Genomic DNA, 20,394 nt, shown 5'->3' with positions numbered 1-20,394 from the left:
TCATAAGTATTTCAGTATGTATTTCTAAAAGATAAGACCTCTTCTCGTTTATTAACACAACCACAACGTCATTATCATAGTTAAAAAAATTAATGATTCTTTATAAAGATTTTATTTTTTTTTCCTTTTTCTCCCCAAAGCCCCCCGGTACGTAGTTGTATATTCTTCATTGTGGGTCCTTCTAGTTGTGGTATGTGGGACGCTGCCTCAGCATGGTTTGATGAGCAGTGCCATGTCCGTGCCCAGGATTCGAACCAACGAAACACTGGGCCGCCTGCAGTGGAGTGCGCGAACTCAACCACTCGGCCGCGGGGCCAGCCCCCTAATGATTCTTTAATATCACCAAATATCCAACAGTCTTCATGTGTTCCCATTTGTATACCTGTGTATATATATTACTCTTTCACTATCTTTTCATAGTTGGTTCACTTGAATCAGTATCCAAACAAGGTCCACATATTGTTTTTAGTTGATAGGTTTCTTAAGTCTTTCCTAATTGATAGTTTTCTTCTTTTCTTGATTTTCCTTGCAAGTCATTTGTTAAAGAAATTGCTGTCCCTTAATTTCAATTTAATAATTAAAAAATTAAAATAATAATTTAAATTATTTTACTTCAATTTCATGAGGAATATAGGAAACACATAAGTATAACTCAGTATATGCAAAAGCCTACTTTGTTTTTCTTGATGTAGCCTTTATTGAATACTTATTGCATGCTAGGCAGTGTTCTAAGTACTTTCATATTCACAACAGTCCTACAAAGAAGGCACTGTTATTGACCCCATTTTACAATACTTGCAGTTGCTCGTACCCCTAAAACTAAAATCTCATTCTGGGTTTTCCTCTTTCCCTCACATACCACATCCGTTCCGTTAACTGCACCTTCAAAATAATCCATTAATTTTTCCCCTTCCCCAACACTTTGACCACTGTCCTAGCTGCCATCGTCTCTCTCCTGGATGATTACAGTAGCCTTGAAAAGGCATTATGTTCTTGGTGAAAAATTTAAAAAGAATAAAAAGTGAAATGTCCCCTCTATTCTGACCCTCCAGAGGCAGTTTCTTGGGTTTTATTTCGGAGTTGATTCTGTTAATATCCATCCACACATGTTTACCCATCTGAAGCAAATGCTGTCAGTGCCCTGACCATTTTTCCTCAGTGTTCTGCCCATTTGTCCTCAGCATCTTCCATTTCCTCCATTTCTTCCATGTTGTCCTGACATCTGACTGCCAGGAGCTGTGATTTTTAGCTTGAGGGCTTTCTCTGGCTTCCAGAGCCTGCTCTGCCTCTGCACACTGGCAGACCAAGAAGTCCTGGGGAATTCATGACCCCAGAAGTAGCCTTCAATTGATGACGTACGGAAGTTGAGGGAAAAACCCTAGCTCCCTGGCCCCTTGAGTGGGCTAACACTAATGCACGTCCTGCGCTGTCTCTCAGACTTCCTCAGCGTGGCCGAGCTCCAGTTGCCCACAGCTGTAGCCTGCTCATTAGTGTACACCGTGGCTGCCTTCTCTTCCCTACTCCCCCACCACAGCTTCCTGGGATTATCTCCCAAATAAACCACTTACTGAAATCCTTACTTCAGGGTCTACTTTTAGGGAAACCATAGCATAAATTGTGGCACGCTCAATACCCATCCTTATCCCCCGTTTTTCCCTAAGTAATCAGAGACCCCTGGAAAAAAATCCTGTTTATTTGGCCTTAAAAACTCCAATTTGGCTGTGTTTATTTTTTTACTTCTCATAGGGAGTTGCTGGGATTAATCGAATTTTGTTTATTATTCTTTGAAAATTTTTTTATTGTTTAAATTATTGTGCAGTAAAATTGACCTTTTTATTTGTTTAGCGTACAGCTCTCTGTATTGTAACACGTTTCCTTGTGTGTAACCACCACTAGCATCAGGATAAGGGACAGTTCCATCACTCCAACCAACTTCCTCTTGCTATTCCTTTAGTGTCACACCTTCCACCACTCATAACCCCTGGCAACCACTGATATTTTCTCCATACTTTTTCTTTTCTGAGAAAAAGTAGTTTTATCTTTTCGAGAATGCCGTATAAATGGAATCACACAGAGTATAACCTTTAGGTCCTGGTTTTTTTCAATTAGCATAATGTATTTGAGATTCATCCAAGTTGTTTCATGTATCGGTAGTGTGTTCCTTTTTATTACTGAATATTACGTTATGTGGATACCATAATTTGTTTAGCCATTCACCTATTCAAGGGCATTTGGGTTGTTCCAGTTTGGGGCTGCTATGAATAATGTGCTGTGAACATGTGTACAAGTTTTTGTGTGGACACATGTTTCCATTTTTCTTGGGCATATACCTAAGAGTGGAATTACTGGGTCATATGGTAGTTCTATGTTTAATCTTGTGCTGACTGCCACACTGTTTTTCAAAAGGAGCTACACCATTTTACATTCCCATCAGCAGTGTATGAGGGTTCCAATTTCTCCACCTCCTTGCCAATTCTTTTATCAGTCTTTTTGATTATACCCATCCTAATAGGTGCTATCTCGTTGTATATTTTATTTGCATTTCCCTAGACTAATGATGTTGAGCATCTTTTCATGTATTTTTGGCCATTTGTGTATCTTCTTTGGAGAAATATCTATTCAAATCCTTGCCCATTTTCTAATGGGATTGTTTGTTTTTTACTGTTGAGTTTTGGGAGTTCTTTATGTATTCTGGAGACTTGGCTTTTCATTTTCTTAACAGTTCTTTCTTAGAGGCAAAGTTTTTAAGTTTGATGAAATCCAATTATTATTGTTATTATTATTATCATCATTATTATTATTTTTGCTGAGGAAGATTCACCCTGCGCTGACATCTGTTGCCAGTCTTTCTCTTTTTGTTTGAGGAGGATTCATGTTAAGCTAAGATCTGTGCCAGTCTTGCTCTATTTTGTATGTGGGTTGCTGCCACAGCATGGCTGCCAATGAGCAGTGTAGGTCTGTGCCCAGGAACCACACCTAGGCTGCCAGAGCAGAGCATGCTGAACCTAACCACTAGGCCATTGGGCCAGTTCTAACTTTTTTTTGTTTATGGTCCTGCTTCTGGTGTTATTTCTAAGAACCCTTTGCCTAGCCCCAGCTCATAAAGATTTTCTCTTATGTTTTCTTCTAAAAGTTTGGTGGTTTTATGTTTTATATTTAGATCTGTGATCCATTTAGAATTAATCTTTGAATAAGATTGGAGACTTAGATTGAGCTTAATTTTTCTTTTTGCATGCACATAGATGACTTGTTGTCCACCACCAGTTGTTGACAAAAGACTATTATTTTTCAGTTGAACTGTATTTGCACCTTTGTCAGGATCAGATGACCACAGTGATATGGATCTGTTTCTAGATTGTCTATTCTGTTCCATTGATGTCTAATATTTCTTCACCAATACCACACTCTCTTGACTACTGTAGTTTTAGAGTAAGTCATTTTTGTGATTCCTCCAACTTACTTTCTTTTGCAAAATTTTTTTAGCCATTCTAGTATTTTTGTCCTCCCGTGCAAAATGTTTAAGAATGAGCTCATCTATATTTACCAAAAAAGCCCTGCTTGGATTTTGATTGACACTGCATTAAATCTATAGGTGGTTTTGGTGAAAATTGGCATCTTTAGAATGATCTCTCTCCACTTATTTAGGTATTCTTTGATTTCTTGCACCAGTACCGTGATTTGTTAGATTTATACCTAAGTATTTCCATTTTATTGGAGTTATTGTAAATGTTACTGTTGCTTTTTTAAAATTTTGGTCTCATATTGTTTATTGCTAGTATATAAAAATGCAAGTGATTTTTGTGCATTGACCTTATATCCTGCAATTTTATTCATGTTCGTTCTAAGAATGTTTTTTCTAGATTCTCTGGGATTTTCTACATAGACATTCTTGTCATCTGCAAATCAGGATAGTTTTATTTCTTCTTTTAAGAAAATGTGAATGTAGCTATCCTTGCATTGTTCCTGTTCATAAGCGGAAAGAAAGCATTTCATCTTTCTCCATTTACTGTGACATCAGCTGTAGATTTATTGCACATGCCCTTTATCAGGCTGAAGGCCCCTTCTATTCCTAGTTGCTGAGGATTTTTATCTTGATGGGTGCTGAAGTTTTGTTAAATGCTTTTTCGTATCTATTGATATAATGATGTGATTTTTCTTCTTTACACTGTTAATATGATGGATAATATTGATTTATTTTTGAATTTTGAACCAGCCTTAAGTTGCCTGGATAAACCCCACTTGTTTGGGTTTATTGTTCTTTTTATGTACTGCAGGATTTGTTTGGCTAATATTTTGTTGAAACTTTTTTCACGTACTTTATTTTGAAGCCAGTTTTTAGTATACTGAGCTTATATATAATTTTATTTTATAAAAGCTTTCACCTTGGGCAATTTTCCCTGTTCAGGACTGCTAATAAGTGATTTTTCCTTGGGTAATTGATAGCTGCTTTTTCCTTTTGTTTTGTAAACTCTTCTCTTAAAAATAATAATACCTTTGGCACCTTGCATTCCTTTTGCTCTTCAGATGAGGCTGTATTAGGGGATAGCAGGCCCTTGAATTCTGTTTTCTTTGAGTTGAATACTAGTAATTCTAAAATTTACCTTCTTACTTGGGCTATTATGAAGCACTTTAAAGGACAAGAATGCAAATAAATGTTTCACATATGGTGTAATTTCTCAAGCTTAAATTTCATGTCGTATCAGCCACATTATGTATAGGCCTTTTGAATAAGTCAGTTGCAGTCAAGATTCCACTGGGTTCTTTGTGTTTGGAGAGCATGGTAATGGAACTATGGTGGAAAAGCCCCAAATGATAGCATTCCTTCCATTTGTTATCCAGGAAATTTGTAAAATTCCAATGCTTACAAATAATGTTTATAAATTGGAAAGGAAGAGGAATTGTAACGAAACTCAGCTTATTTCATCTACTTAAGCACTAAATTTTAAATTTATTCTAAAAAACCAAGGAATGCTTATGACTATTTGTTAATACCTGTTTTTAAATTAAAAGTGCATCTATTACTGTTTCCCTGAGCCATTTTATGTGAATATTTCTTACTCTTAAAGGGCAGTGAGCTTCAGGAAGTGAGCAGATTTGTTGGGCCTGAAAGATTTTGAAATGTCAACTCTCTCTGCTGACTAGAATCTTACTTTTCCCATAAAATATACCAAGTCTGGATGATATGATTCATCTTTTCTTAGAAGCTGTTTATAAATTTCTATTTCAGTAACTACAATCTTAAGTTCTACCTTATAGGCTAAGTGTGATGTATGAAATATCTGTGTTAAAAAGCAAAACTACGTATTTGTATGTGGTGAAATGTTGACAGTGAGTCTAGATAAGGATAGATGAATTTCTCTGCACTATTCAAATTAAACTTGAATGTTTATATATACACATACGTGTGTATAGAGATGGTGCAACAGTATTTGGAAGGAAACACATAAAGCTATTAATAATGACTAATATGGCTGGAGGTAAAGGATAGAGTATCCATATTACTGGGTTGGGCAGCAAAAATATGAACTTCTTTATAAACATCTATATTGTTTGGATTTTTAACAAAAACAAATTCATTAAGTATTTGTTTAAAACTTGTAAGATGATGTGAGTTTTTGTTCATTGGCCCTTTGAATGCGACAATGCTATGAATTGCTTAGAGCTTAGAGGTAGAGTAGAATCAAGTTGAAATTATTTTGAAGGGAGTAACCGGGTTAGGTAGGTAGTAATAATAGTGATAATGATAATAGCAGCAGCTACTATTTATTAAACATTTACTCTTTGCTGGGTAAGTTTTAAATATTTTAGGTACATAAAATGGTTTTTACAAAAACCACATAAGATAGATCAATCTATTTCCATTTTAAAGATTTGAAAATGGTGTCTGAGTCACGCAGCTAAATACATGGCAGTGCTGAGATTTGAATACAGGTCTCTTTTATTCTGGAATCCTGAGTCTTAACCACAGTGCTGGAGCCTTAATAACAAAAATGGAGAGCAGAGAAATAGTATTTACTAAAGCCATAGCTCCTGAACTGGCTGAAATTGTCAGATCAGTGGTGTGTAGGACCACTGGGCAGGGGACTGGACGTTGTATTCAAACAGAAAAGGACCTTGTTTCTCCTGAGACCAAAGTGACGCTTTAGAAAACAGCATTGAATGGAGGGGTCCAAATAAGATGTACTGCCCACAAGTTCTATAACTCCAGTGGTTGAGTCCCCAGGACAGTTGTCTAAGGATTAGAAAGGGTAAATTGTAAGCAGATAACTCAGTTGCCTATGATTTATCCTTTAAATCTCTTAAGGAAGCACTTAATCCTATACAAATACATGCGAAGTAAAGTTTACCTGTGTGGATGTTGTGCTGAGGTGGCAGTTGGAGATGACTTGTAAGTAGCAATAGACAAGGGAACCCAGTTTGCAGGGAGGATTTCTTCTGTTTAGGGACCTTCTCCATTAACACGTTGCTTCATTTTATTACCCTTTGCTTTTAGAACATAGAAGAACAGTTATACTTTCCTTGAGCAAGTGTTAAAATTTCCAATTAGTAGGCGGAGATCAATTGTCCTTATACGTGTGGGTTTATTTCTGGACTGTGTGTTTTGTTCCACTACCTATTTGCCTATCTTTACTCTAATACCACATTGTTGTTTATTACCCTGGTTTTCTCACAATTCTTGAAATCAGGTGGTGGTTTTTTCTCCACTTTTGTCTTTTTCAAAGTTGTTTTGGCTATTCTAGTCCTTTACATTCCCACTGGAATTTTAAATTCAGTTTTACAGTTTCTACCAAAAAACCCCCCCAAAAAAACCCCCAAAAAAACCCACAATAAAACCCTACTAGCATTTGGATTGGAATTGTATTAAATCATAGATTTATTAAAATATAGATTAATTTGGAGAATTGACATCTTAATAATATGGAATAGGCCAACCCTTAAACAAGGTATATCTTCCTATTTATTCTGTTCTTCAGCAATATTTTGTAGTTTGGTATACAGGGTCTTTCATATCTTTTGACATATTTTGATGCTATTATAAATGATATTTTTATTTCAATATCTGATTGTTCACTACTAGTCTGTAGAAATGCAGTTGATTTTTGTATATTGATCACGTATCCTACAACCTTACTGTACCTGCAGCACCGAGTAGAATAGAAGTGGTGATGGTGGACGTGCCTGTCTTGTTCCTGATCTTAGCAGCAAAGCATTCAGTTTTTCAACATTAAGTATGATGTTAGCTGTAGGTTTTGCATAGATGCATTTTTTCAGGTTAAGGAAATTTGCTTTTACTCCTGGCGTGCTGAGAGTTTTTAATAGAAATGATGCTGAAGTTTGTCATGTGCTTTTCTGCTCCTATTGAAATCATCATATTGTTTTTATTTTTTAGTTTGTTATGTTTTCTTTTGTAAACGTGTTAAAATGACAAATTCCATCAATTGCTTTTCAAATGTAAACCAACCCCCTATTCCTAGGATACATCCCACTTGGTCATGATGTATTAGCCTTTTATTATATTTTTTGAATTCAGTTTGCTAAAGAAATTTTGAAGATTTTTTTGCAACTGTGTTCATGAGGGATATTAGATTATAGTTTTCTTATAATGTGTATCAGGTTTTGGTATCAGGATAATATTGGCCTCATACAATGATTTGGGAAGTATTCTGTCCTTTTCAGTTTTTCTAAGAGTTTGTATAAAATTGCTGTTATTATTGATTCCCTAAATGTTTAGTGAAATTCACCAGTAAAGCCATCTGACACTGTAGTTTTCATTATGGGAAGGTTTTTAACTCAGTTTCATTTTTTTTGATAAATATAGGATTATTTGGGTTATCGATTCATAAGTGAGCTTGGGTAGTTTGTGTTTTTCAGGGAGTTTGTCTATTTTATCTATTTGTCAAGTTTATTTGCAAAAAGTTATTCATAATATACCCTTATCCTTTTAATTTCTGTAGAATCTCTAGTGACGTCATTTCTCTCATTCCTGATGTTGGCAGTTTGTGTCTTCTTTTTTTTTGCGTGATCGGTCTGGCTTTTATCAAGTTTGTCAAGTTTGTGATCTCCTTGAAGAACCAACTATTGCTTTCATTACTTTTTTCTCCTGTGTCTTTTCTCTATTTCATTGATTTCTATTATTTGCTTTTTACTGTTTACTTTGAATTCAATTTTCTCTTCTTTATCTGGTTTTTAAGGTAGAAGCTGAGCTCATTGACTGAGACCTTTCTTTGCGTCTATTTTAAGTCGTTAGTGCCATGACTTTCCCCTTAAATCCTGCTTCAGTAGCATCCCACAAAGCCTGATAGGTTGTATTTTCATGTTCATTTGGTTCAAAATACTTTCTAATTTCTCTTTTGATTTCTTCTTTGACGTATGAGTTAATGTGTTATTTAGTTTCCAAATATTGTGGATTTTCCAGAGGCCTTTCTGTTTTTTATTTCTAATTTAATTCCCTTGTGATAAGAGAATATAATTTTCATGATTTGAATTTAAAAATTTATTTTTTTATTTTTTGATGAGGAACATTGGCCTGAGCTAACGCTTGTTGCCAATTTTCCTGTTTTTGCTTGAGGAAGATTGTTACTGAGCTAACATCTGTGCCAGTATTCTTCTATTTTGTATGTGGGATGCCACCACAGCTCGGCTTGGTGAGTGCTGTAGGTCTGTGCCCAGGATCTGAACCTGCGAACCCCAGGCTGCCAAGGCAGAGCACGCTGAACTTAACCACTGCTCCACCAGGCTGGCCCCTGAATTTTTAAAAATTTATTGCAACTTATTTTATGGCCCAGAATATGCTCTATCTTGGTAAATGTTCTAAGTATCCTTGAAAAGAATGTGTATTCTGCTACTTTTGTGTGGAGTGTTCTGTAAACATGAGTTAGGTCAAGTTGGTGGGTAGTATTGTTCAAATCTTCTACATATGTACTATTTTTTTGGTCTACTTGTTCTGTTATTTATTGAGGGAGGGGTTTTGAAATCTTTGACTAAAATAGAGGAAATTTCTGTCTTTTTTCTTGCGGTTCTATCAGATTTATTTCATGTATTTTGAAGATCTTTATTAGGTGCATAAATATTTAGAATTTTATGTCTGCTTGATGAATTGGCCCATATATCATCATAAAATGTCTTTTTTGTTCCTGTTAGCATTCTTTGCTCTGAAATCTACATTGATATTAATATAGCCACTCCAGCTTTCTTTTGGTTAATGTTAGTGAGAGATATCTGTTTTCTATCCGTTTTCTTTTAACTTCTTTGGGTCTTTGTATTTAAAATGTTTCTTGGGGTTGGCCCCGTGGTTGAGTGGTTAAGTTCATGCACTCTGCTGCTGCAGCTCGGGGTTCACTGGTTTGGATCCTGGGCGCAGACCTAGCACTGCTCATCAGGCCATGCTGAGATGGTGTGCCACATAGAAGAACTAGAAGTACCTCCACCTGGGATATACAACTATGTTCTGGGAGGCTTTCAGGAGGAAAAAGAAAAAAGAGGAAGCTTGGCAACAGATGTTAGCTCAGGGCCAATCTTCCTTACCAAAAAGCATACCTTTAAAAAAAAAAAGGAATTCAAGGGTAATTAAATGTTTTTGTGCTCATTTTGGTTGCGATCTACAAAATCAGTTCTTCTTCCCTAAAAAAAGTAATGAAACATGCCTGGAAAGATTTGTATAATACCATGCTTTTCCCAGCATTACTTATTAAAAAAAATTGTAAACACCTTAAATGACCAGCAGTAGGGAATTGGTTAAGTTAATGGTACTTATAAGGTATACCTATATGATGGTGTAATATTCAGTCCTTAAAAATAATTTTCTTAAAAATATGTAAGTCCATGGGAAAATGAACATGTTAGAGAAGGTGGAGAAAAACAGGATTCATAACTGTATTTATAATATATCCCCTTTTATATAAAAAAAACACATCCAGAAATAAATGGTTGCAAGGAAAGGTTGCATGTTAAAGCAGTTAGTTTTCGCTTTTTCTTTTCTAATTTCTCTACCATGAATTTATATTAACATATAAATAATATCCATAAGGTGATTTATAAAGATAATTCAGCAGTGAAAAGACACAGTTCCTAGAGATACAGAGACTTGAATGCTATTCTTGCCTTTGTCACGTACTAATTATATGACCTTAATGTCTCATAGCCTTAGTTTCAACATTTGTAAGATGAGTCTTGTGGGATACAATTTTATATAAAGTGTTTCACAAATGTGAGGGATTATTGACATTTATCTTTTGTTTGCAGATGGGTGGCCTATTTGCAAATAATCTACCTTATACATTTGTGCAATGAAAGAAACAAGGAAGTAAACAAAGTTGGTATTTGTAATGCATTAGCGTGTGGAGTCTAGCAATGTCTGTCAGTTCTAACCTTGCAACCTTGAAGTATCATTTGTTTCCAGGTCATACCAAGGTCTTAAAGAAAACTGGAGCTGAACAAAGACAGATAACATCCTGGAAAGGAATCCCAATATTGACTGTTCCCAGATGTGTTGTAAAGTTTTTATGAGCCTGATTAACGTTAAATGATGAGGATCACGTGGAAGGGAGTAGTCAAAAACATAAGTTGTTGCATATACACTCATGTATTTGTGAAAACAGTTTCATTTGTCAGCTTATATGTATGTTCATTGATAATGTCACTCCAAATAGACCTGTTTGGATAATGTCACTCAGTGACTTAAAAAAGGAGTGCAAAATACAGGCCAGTCAGTTATGACAGTCAATTCTAAACAGTTTAGGTTTTGCACCTGTGATAGCATTTTTTTTTTCCTGTTTGCCAATGAAGACACTGGGGAGAGTAAAATCCTGATTTTATCCTGTTTGTTTAATGCTTATCGTTCTGCTTACTATCTTTTAGTGACTACTCTGTTTCCAGCTGTCTAAACATTCTTTCACATTCCTGTCAGAAATGACTGGAGCTCACGTTCAAGAATTGTAGTGTCCACTCCCTCATTGTTTATTACTTCCTCAGCACACTTTTAGTTAAGATTTGAAATTATTGAATCAGCTAGCATTATTATATTTCAAATCCCAAATCTTATGAGGAGTACTTCTCATTAAATAGTAGGATCATCTCCTGATACCCCAAATTCTATTATTAATCTTATGATACAGTGAATTTGAAAAGTAGACATTTAACTCGATGTTAAATTTCTTTTCATCCTTTGAGAAAACACTTTTCTAAAATCAATTGTGTGAGCTATTGTTTATTTCCTGAATATTTGTATATTAATATATTTCATTTGAGAATGTAGCATCAAAATTTTCTATGAAGTATGGCTTGATATTTTTAAATACCTGGTATGAAATAATTCCTTTATATAGGTGTAATTTTGTCTATGAAATAAGGGATCTCGTTTGTAATCAGTGTCTAGTTGACTCTCTTGACAGCCTCTTTGTGAAAAATTTAGCAAAAAATATCTGACCAAGCCTACCACGAATTACCGTTACTGTCTTAGTTGTGGTCACCTTAAACTTAGTTTTGAAGAAGTATTTACTGAAAAACGACCCTGGGTATTTCCCAAAGTTTTACAGTTACTACTGGTTTTTAATCAGAATTTAACAGAATTTCTGTTATAATGTAAACTTAGGGAAAAGGAACCATTTAAGTCACTAAGGAGATCTTACTACCTAAACTCTCATATTCTCCTCCTAGATGTTATGTGTTTATTATTTTCTATTAGAAGAAGGAATTTTCTTACAGCCTTTTTTTTAAAGGGACACATTTAAGTTTTTAAATTAAAGGTTTGTACAATAAAATATGTCTCAGTAAGCTGTAAATTTACAGATCTGGATGAAGGTCTTGGGAAATTCTAAGGGTGACTGTTACCCAAAGAACCTTCTACATTATTTCACCTTCAAGAGATCATTCAAATTAGTCACAATAATTCTATGGGCATTGGGTTACTGTGTAATATTTTTATTGTATTCTGTGTATGTGTCAAGCATTTGAGAAAAGTGGTCACATTAAGAGTTGCTTTGTCTAGTTTTAAGCAGCAAAATATCTGTTTACTCACTTAAGTAATATATCTATTTGCTTATAAAAGGAACTTTATTTATGAACTCTCCTCTGTGACGGGTACTTTGATTTGGGAGGTCAGTACATTTGATAAAATTGGAAATAATGTAGAGAAGTTTAGTTTAATCCTTACTGAAAACCTACAGTTTCGTTTAAATTTTGTGAAAATATGCAGTCATTTTGTGGTATATAGCTTTTAGTACCATTTGCCAAGCCTAATGAGCAGCTAATGGTGATGAATGACAGACTTCTAAGAGAATGGGATTATTTGATGTTAATTCAAAGAACGGATTCATTTTGTATCAGAAGAGTTGTTTGTTGGACAAGTGGAACTGATGATTCTGGCTGTATCATTATATTATTTTATAACTCAAGATCAGACACCTCTTTTCTGATTGTGAAACTCATTTTAGAAAATGATGTACCTAATTCAGGAAAGAGGTTTGTTGAGAGAGACAAAGAAGATTTTGAAAGACACTTCTGGGTTTTGTTGTAACCTGATAAAACTCCCCAGTTCTATCAGATTGTACCTTTCTGCTACCCAAGTAGCTTAAACCAAGGCTACTTACATGCAAATACTCATTTCACTAGAATAGCAGGTCTCATACTTTTGGGTCTCACACTTTATTCTCTCACAAATTATTGAGAATTCCCCAAAGAGTTTTATTTATGTAGTTTTATCTATTCATTTATGTATTAGAAATTACAAGAAAATTTAAAACTATTTATTTGTTTAAAAATTACAATAAACTATTGCATATTAAATAGCATATTTTTATGAAAAGATAACTGTATTTTCCAAACCAAAAAGATAAGGAAAAGGGTGGTATTGTTTTATATTTTTATAGATATCATTGGATTGGATTAATAAAAGACACCTGGATTCTCATACTTACTCTACATTCAAGCTTTTGCAATATGTTGTTTTGGTTAAAGTATGTGAACAAAATCAGGTCTCACAAAAATGTAGCTGGAAAAAGGAGGAGTATTTTAATAACTTTCCCAGATAATTGTGGAAACTCTTATTAGAATGCAATACTAAAATTCAACAAATAGTAATTTCTTAAAGGTTAGTTGCAATGCGGAATCTGTAAACATATATGAATGAACTTTTCAGACTCTGTTTCATTAAAATCTGTTGGTCTACGTAGCACTTTGAAAGGATCTTTTTATCTATGCATGATTTTATAACATCATGCATTGTCATTTGGCAAATATGGAATCAATGAGTTATGCAGATCTTCCAAATTTTTTTTATTATTATTCTTGTGTGTGTGTGTTTGTGAAGAAGATTTGCCCTGAGCTAACATCCGTTGCCAATCCTTCTCTTTTTTTCTCTTTTTGCTTGAGGAAGATTAGCCTTGAGCTAACATGTGTGCCAGTCTTCCTCTATTTTGTATGTGGGATGCCCCCACAGCATGGCTGAGTGGAGTAGGTCTGCACCCAGGATCCGAACCTGTGAACCCCGGGCCACCGGAGCAGAGTATGCGGAACTTTAACCACTCAGCCACAGGGCCAGCTCCCAGATCTTCCAAATCTTGACACATCATCATATAATAGTTAAAATATTACATTAGTTAATTTACTGTCATATTCATCAGTAATGCAAAGCTGTCAGGCTCATGATGTTGCTTGAAAGCTCATTTTATCATTAGTAACAAATAGTCTCTAATCTTTGACTTGAAGTGACAGGCTCACTTCATTCATTTTGAAAGAATGTCTGCAAAATACATAAGTCTGTATAAGCATATTTGTCTGTCAGTTATTCTCACAAGTAAAAAATGGTGTCCTTGAAAGAAAAAGCAGCTAGTTCAGCTCACAACTTAAACAACTACACTTATAGTTTTTCTCTAGACAACTATCATACTTCCACATGCAGCAACAGTGCTTTATATGTACTTACTATGTGAAATATAGAATATTAAGTAGGTTATAGAATTAAAGGTCGAGTTATAAAGAAATTTAAATATTTGTTGCTTCATCAAGGATGTTCTTAACTGAATCTGGCTTTTTTTTTTAACTGCAAATGTGCAGCTATGAAGAATTCAGTGACTGCAAGTATAGTTTGCTGCTGCTGCACTGATTTCTGATAAGCCATAAGCAGTTTTACCCACATTACTTTTACCATCAATGTAAATGTCAATAAAGTGAAAGAAACAACTAATTCTTAGTATCATTATGAAAATAATTTTGACCACTGGGACTCCTATCATTCTGTGTACCACACTTTGAGGGCCACTATTCTAGAATAAAAAAGTCTGGCCACAAGAAAGCATAAGCCATAAAGTCATGGCACTTAGATAGATGGATTGTTGAGGGAGAAATATATAAGCAAAAAAAAAATGACAACTTTTCTGTGCCAGATTAGTAGAGTAGATAATAAGTTCCAGGGAAATATATAGGAGGAAAAGGTTATTATTATTATAATTTTTATTATAATAAAAATGGTTTGGGGACACAGGAAAGGAACTGCTTGATTCTTTGGTTTGGAGGAGGCTAGAAAAACTGGGGAGTTTCAGGGAAGGCTTCATAGCATAAATGATACTAAAGTAGTCAATAAATATTTGGTAAATGAGTTACTATTTCAAAACAAAAATGTAGGAGAGAAAAATGTTTTCTCTTGTTTTCTAATTAATGTGTCTGTAGGCTTTTCATGCTATTTCTTTATGTATTCTTCATGATGTCTGCTTAAGGAAACGAGTCTGGTAAAATTTTTTGTTTGATAGAGAAGCTGTGAATGTGATTAACATCTCTCTCCAAATGTAGGAAATCGTCCAGATCTTACTTTTTTGATGTTTCTTTAGACTGAGTCAGGGAGGCAAGAAGGCAATGAAAGGAGGGGCAGATTTTAGAAAAAACTGATACAGAAGGGGAAAGAAATGTTAAGCTGAGGTTGAATTCAAGGGAGTAATAATCAATAAGTAACATTTACTTCACTGAATTATATGCCAGGAGCTATTCTGAGCACTTTGCCTTTGTTAACTTATATAAGCTTCCCAAGAGTACTAGGAGGTAGGTACTAATATTCTACCTTTTATAGATGAGGAAACTGAGGCACTGAGAGGTTAAATAAATTGCTGAAGATGACACAATTATTAAGCAGAGGAACAGAAAGTAACCTGGCATAGAGAGCTGCTATATTGGTGAGCTCATTTCTATTCCGCCTCTTGAACAATACTGCTACTCAAGATCTCTTTTGTTCCTTCAGATTTTTAAAAATATACTTTACTTTTTAGAGAAGTTTAGATTCACAGCAAAATTGAGCAGAAAGTACAAAGAGTTCCCATATTCTCCCTGCTCCCAAAACACATAGCCTCCCACACCATCAGTAGCTCCCACCACAGTGGTACCTTTGTTACAATCAACGAACTAACATTCATTGACACTTCATTGTCATCCAAAGTCCATGATTTACATTAGGATTCTTGTTGGTATTGTACATTCTGTAGGTTTTGACAAATGTATGGTAACATGTATCCATCGTTATAGTATCATACAGAATAGTTTCATTGCCCTAAAAATCCTTTGTGTTTTGCCTGTTCGTGTCTCCACCATGCCCCAACCCTGGGCAACCATTAATTATTTTGCTCTCTCCATAGTTTTGCATTTTCCAGAATGTCGTATACTTGGAATCATACCATATGTAGCCCTTGTGAATTGGCTTCTTTCACTTAGTAATATATATTTAAGGTTCTTCCATGCCTTTTCATGGTTTGATAGTTCATTTCTTTTTAGTGCTGAATGATATTCCATTGTCTTGGATGTGCCGCAGTTTATTTATCCATTCACCTACTGAATGACATCTTAGTTGCTTCGAAGTTTTGGCAATTATGAATATAGCTGCTATAAACATCCCTTGCAGGTTTTTGTGTGAATGTATGTTTTCAGCTCCTTTGGGTAAATACTAAGCAGCACAATTGCTGGATCATATGCTAAGAGTATGTTTAGTTTTGTAAGAAAATGCCACACTCTATTCCAAAGTGGCTGTACCATTTTGCATTCCCGCCAGCAAAGAATGAGAATTCCTGTGGCTCTACATCCTTTCTGTACTTGGCGTTGTCAGTGTTTTGGATTTTGGCCATTCTAATAGGTGTGTAGTGGTATCTTGTTTTAATTTGTAGTTCCCTGATGACATGATGTTGAACATCTATTCATATGCTTATTTGCCTTCTGTATATCTTCTTTGGTAAGGTGTCTGTTCAGACCTTTGCCTATTTTTCATTTAAGTTGTTCATTTTCTTCCCTTCCCTTCCCTTCCCTTCCCTCCCCTTCCCTCCCCTTCCCTCCCCTCCCCTCCCCTCCCCTCCCCTTCCCTTCCCTTTCCTTTCCTTTTCAATGAGGCAGATTCTCCTTGAGCCAACATCCATTGCCAATCTTCCTCTTTTTTTTTTTTTGCTTGGAGATTAGCCCTGAGCTAACATTTGTGCCAGACTTCCTCTATTTTGTATGTGGGGTGCCTCCACAGCATGGCTGATGAGTGGAACAGGTCCGTGCCCAGGATCCAAACCCGTGAACCTAGGCTGCCAAAGTGGAACACACGGAACTTTAACCACTTGGCTGTGAGATGGGCCCTGGGTTGTTCATTTTCTTATTTTTGAGTTTTAAGAATTCTTTGTATATTTTGGATGACATTACTTTATCAGATATGTCTTTTGCAAATATTTTCTCTATCCCTGGCTTGTCTTTTCATTTTCTTGACCCTGTCTTTCACAGAGCAGAAGTTTTTAATTTTAATAAACTGTAGCCTGTCAGTTACTTCGTTCATACTTCATTGTTTTGATATTGCATCTAAAAAGTCATTGCGAAACCAGAGGTCATCTGGATTTTCTCCTGTTATTTTCTAAGAGTTTTATAGTTTTCCGTTTTACATTTAGGTGTATGATCTACTTTGAGCTAATTTTTGTGAGGAGTGTAAGGTCTTTGTCTAGAATCATTTTCTTGTATGTGAATATCTAGTCGTTCCAGCACTTTTTGTTGAAAAAACTATCTTTTCTCCATTGCGTTGCCTTTACTCCTTTGTCAAAGTTTGGTAGACTATATTTGTATGGTTTATTTCTGGGTTCTTTGTTCTGTTTGATTGATTTATTTGTTTCTTCTTTCACCAATACCACACTGTCTTGATTACTGTAGCTTTATAGTAAGTCTTGAAGTTGAACAGTGTTACTCCACTGAATTCATTCTTCTTCAATATTGTGTTGGCTATTCTGGGTCTTTTGCCTCTCAGTATAAACTTTAAAATCATTTTGTTAATATCCACAAAATAACTTTCTGGGATTTTGATTAGGATTGCATTGAGTTTATAGATCAAGTTGGGAAGAACTGACATTTGACAATATTGAGTCTTCCTATTCGTGAACATGAAATATATCACTATTTACGCTTTGATTTCTTTTGTCAGTTTTCTAGTTTTCCTCATGTAGATCTTGTACATATTTTGTTAGATTTATACCTAAGTATTTCATTTTTGAGGGTACTAGTATAAATGGTATTGTATTTTTAATTTCAAGTAACCCTTGTTCTTGTTGGTACATGGGAAAGCAATTGACTTCTGTATATAAGCCTTGTATCCTGGAACCTTGCTATAATTGCTTATTACTTCCAGAAAGTTTCAGAAGTTTTTGTGTTGATTTTTTCAGATTTTCTACATAGGTAGTGATGTCATCCGTGAACAAAGTTATATTTCTCCCTTTCCCATGTGTGTACCTTTTATTTCCCTTTTTTGTCTGATTGCATTCGCTAGGACTTCTAGTACAATTTTGAAAAGATGTGATGAGGGGAGACATCCATGCCTTGTTCATAATCTTAGTGAGAAAGCTTCTAGTTTCTTACTCTTAAGTATGATGTTAGCTGTGAGTGTTGTAAATGTTCCCTGTCAGGTTAAGGAACTTCCCCTCTCTTCTTAGTTTGCTGAGAGTTTTTATTACGAATGGGTGTTGGATTTTCTCAAATACTTTTTATGCACCCATAGATATGATTCTGTTTTTTTTTTTTTTCTTATTTAGTTTCTTGATGTGATTAATTCATTTTCAAATGTTGAACTAGCCTTGCATACCTGAAATAAATTCTACTTGGTCATGGTCTCTAATTCTTTTCATTCATTCTTGGATTCACTTTGTAAATATTTTGTTGAGGATTTTTGCATCTATGTTCATAGGGTCTGTATTTTTCTTGTAATTTCTTTTTCTGGTTTTGGTATTAGGGTAATCTGGCTGCATAGAATGAATCAGGAAATATTTCCTTTGCTTCTGTCTTCTGGAAAAGATTGTAGAGAATGGTATAATTTCTTCCTTAAATGTTTAGTAGAATTCACCAGTGAACCCATTTGGGCCTGGTGCTTTCTGTTTTGGAAGATTATTAATTATTGATTCATCAATTTCCTTTAATGCATATAAGCCTATTCAGATTGTCTGTTTCTTCTTGTATGAGTTTTATCAGATTTTGTCTTTTCAAGGAATTGGTTCCTTTCATCTAGGTTATCAAATTTATGTGTGTAGAGTTGTTCATAGTATTCTTTTATTATCTTTTTGTGTCCATGGGATCTGTAGTGATATTCTCTCTTTTATTTCTACTATTAGTAATTTGTTATCTTTTCTCTTTTTTCTTAGCCTGGCTAGAGGCTTGTTGATTTTAATGATCTTTTTGAAGAACCAGCTACAGGTTTTGTTGATTTTTCTCTGTTGATTTTCTGTTTTCAATTTCATTGATTTTTGCTGTGATTTTGTTATTTCTTTTCTTCTATTTACTTTGGATTTAGTTTACTCTTCTTTTTCTAGTTGCTAAGATAGAAGCTTAAATTATTGATTTTAGATCTTTTTTCTTTTCTAATACATGCGTTCAAGGCTATAAATTTCCCTCTGCTTTTTGCTGAATCCCACAAATGTTTGATAAGTTGTATTTTCATTTTCATTTAGTTCAAAATACTGTAAAATTTTTTTGAGATTTCATTTCTTTTGAGATTTCTATTTTTTTGAGATAACATGTAAACCTATGTGTTATTTAGAAGTGTGTTGTTTAACTCCAGGTATTTTGGGGATTTTCCAGCTATCTTTCTGTTGTTTATTTCAGTGTAATTCTGTTGTGGTCTGAGAGCATACAGTGTATGGTTTCTATTCTTTTAAATATGTTAAAGTGTATTGTATAGCCCAGAATGTGGTCTATCTTGATGAACAAGGTATCTTTTTCCTTGTACTCCATTGAAGACTCTTGGATTAATGAAGGAATTTTAAAATAATTCTGTTTTCCATCAGTGATAGATCCTTAGCACTTTATCTTCAACTTATTTCATGATTTGTTCTAATGGGGGAAAGCTTTCTGTTTGGTGCTATCATCCTACATATACCAACCTAGGTCTCAGAATGAGTGACACCTGTAAAAAATCTAGGCTGTCCTCATAAAATGTACATGCACATTAGTGAAAGTGTTCTACGTTATGAATCTGTACTTTTTTTTATTGGCAAAGGTAGCATATCACATCAGCTGGAAACTTTTAAAATGGGGGAACATTTAACATTTCTCAGAAACTTACAAATAGTAAATTTTCATTATACTTTTAAAATGTGATTATTTTTTTCCTATCCCATTTAGTTTTGTCAGCCCAGCGGGTGGCAGCTGTCCAGAGAGAGGAAGCAACCAACGTTTTTTGTGGTGGTCCTGACAGATATTGACTCAGACCGACACTACTGCTCATGCCTAACCTTCTATGAGGCAGAGATCAATCTTCAGGTACGACTTTTTTAGCCAAGTACAGTCAAAAGGACAACATTTAGGAATCTTTTTTTATGCCATATTTGTTTTTGTTACAACTGCAAGTTTGACTTCTATGGGCTGCTTTAAAAAGACTGAGGTACTGTACTGTTAGAGAAGAGAGCAAGAAGGTAAAGTTACTGTTCAAGTTTAATTGCTCTCTTTTAAAATACTGATCATAATCTGAATATTTCTAAGAATAGCATATCTGTGAATTGGTATATTAAGAAGATTTGTATCCTCTCATAGTGAACCTATGATTTTCCCTGTCAGTCCTTCTCCTGAGGGATCTTTCACAGGACGTAGAGCATTTAATCAAAATGTTTGTAAATCACTTATCACAAGTCATGATATTAATCTTTAAGCACCCAAGTAAATGTCAACTCATTATTAGTAGTGGTGTAGTATCAACATGATGGAACCGAAATTCATAGGCTAGAACCATAGAAATTAAAAATACTGGGTCTTTAAGAGAATTAATTGGGGTTGTTAGTTTCAGACAACTGGATGTACTTTCCTAGTTTATATGGAAAAGGATTTATCACAATGTATTGGGTAGTTTATGTAATTTCATGGGTGAGGGGTGAGCAGGGAACCAATTCTGGGTAATAGGAACTACCTAGCTTAGGGCTG

At 34.8% G+C, this 20,394-nt stretch overlaps 1 protein-coding gene across 8 annotated transcripts in view; it reads left to right on the top strand.

The window, feature by feature from the left end:
* SBF2 (SET binding factor 2) overlaps window positions 1-20,394 on the top strand; it is a 466,103-nt gene that overhangs the window by 186,243 nt on the left and 259,466 nt on the right. For all 8 annotated transcript variants that reach the window (XM_023646035.2, XM_070274751.1, XM_023646034.2 and 5 more), the window contains one exon: window positions 19,603-19,740. In XM_023646035.2, the coding sequence (XP_023501803.1) occupies window positions 19,603-19,740 (138 nt within the window). The remainder of the gene's footprint in view (window positions 1-19,602; window positions 19,741-20,394) is intronic.

This window comes from Equus caballus, chromosome 7 (assembly GCF_041296265.1).
Source record: "Equus caballus isolate H_3958 breed thoroughbred chromosome 7, TB-T2T, whole genome shotgun sequence".
NCBI lineage: Eukaryota > Metazoa > Chordata > Mammalia > Perissodactyla > Equidae > Equus > Equus caballus.
This window is presented reverse-complemented; position numbering and strand designations above follow the sequence as displayed.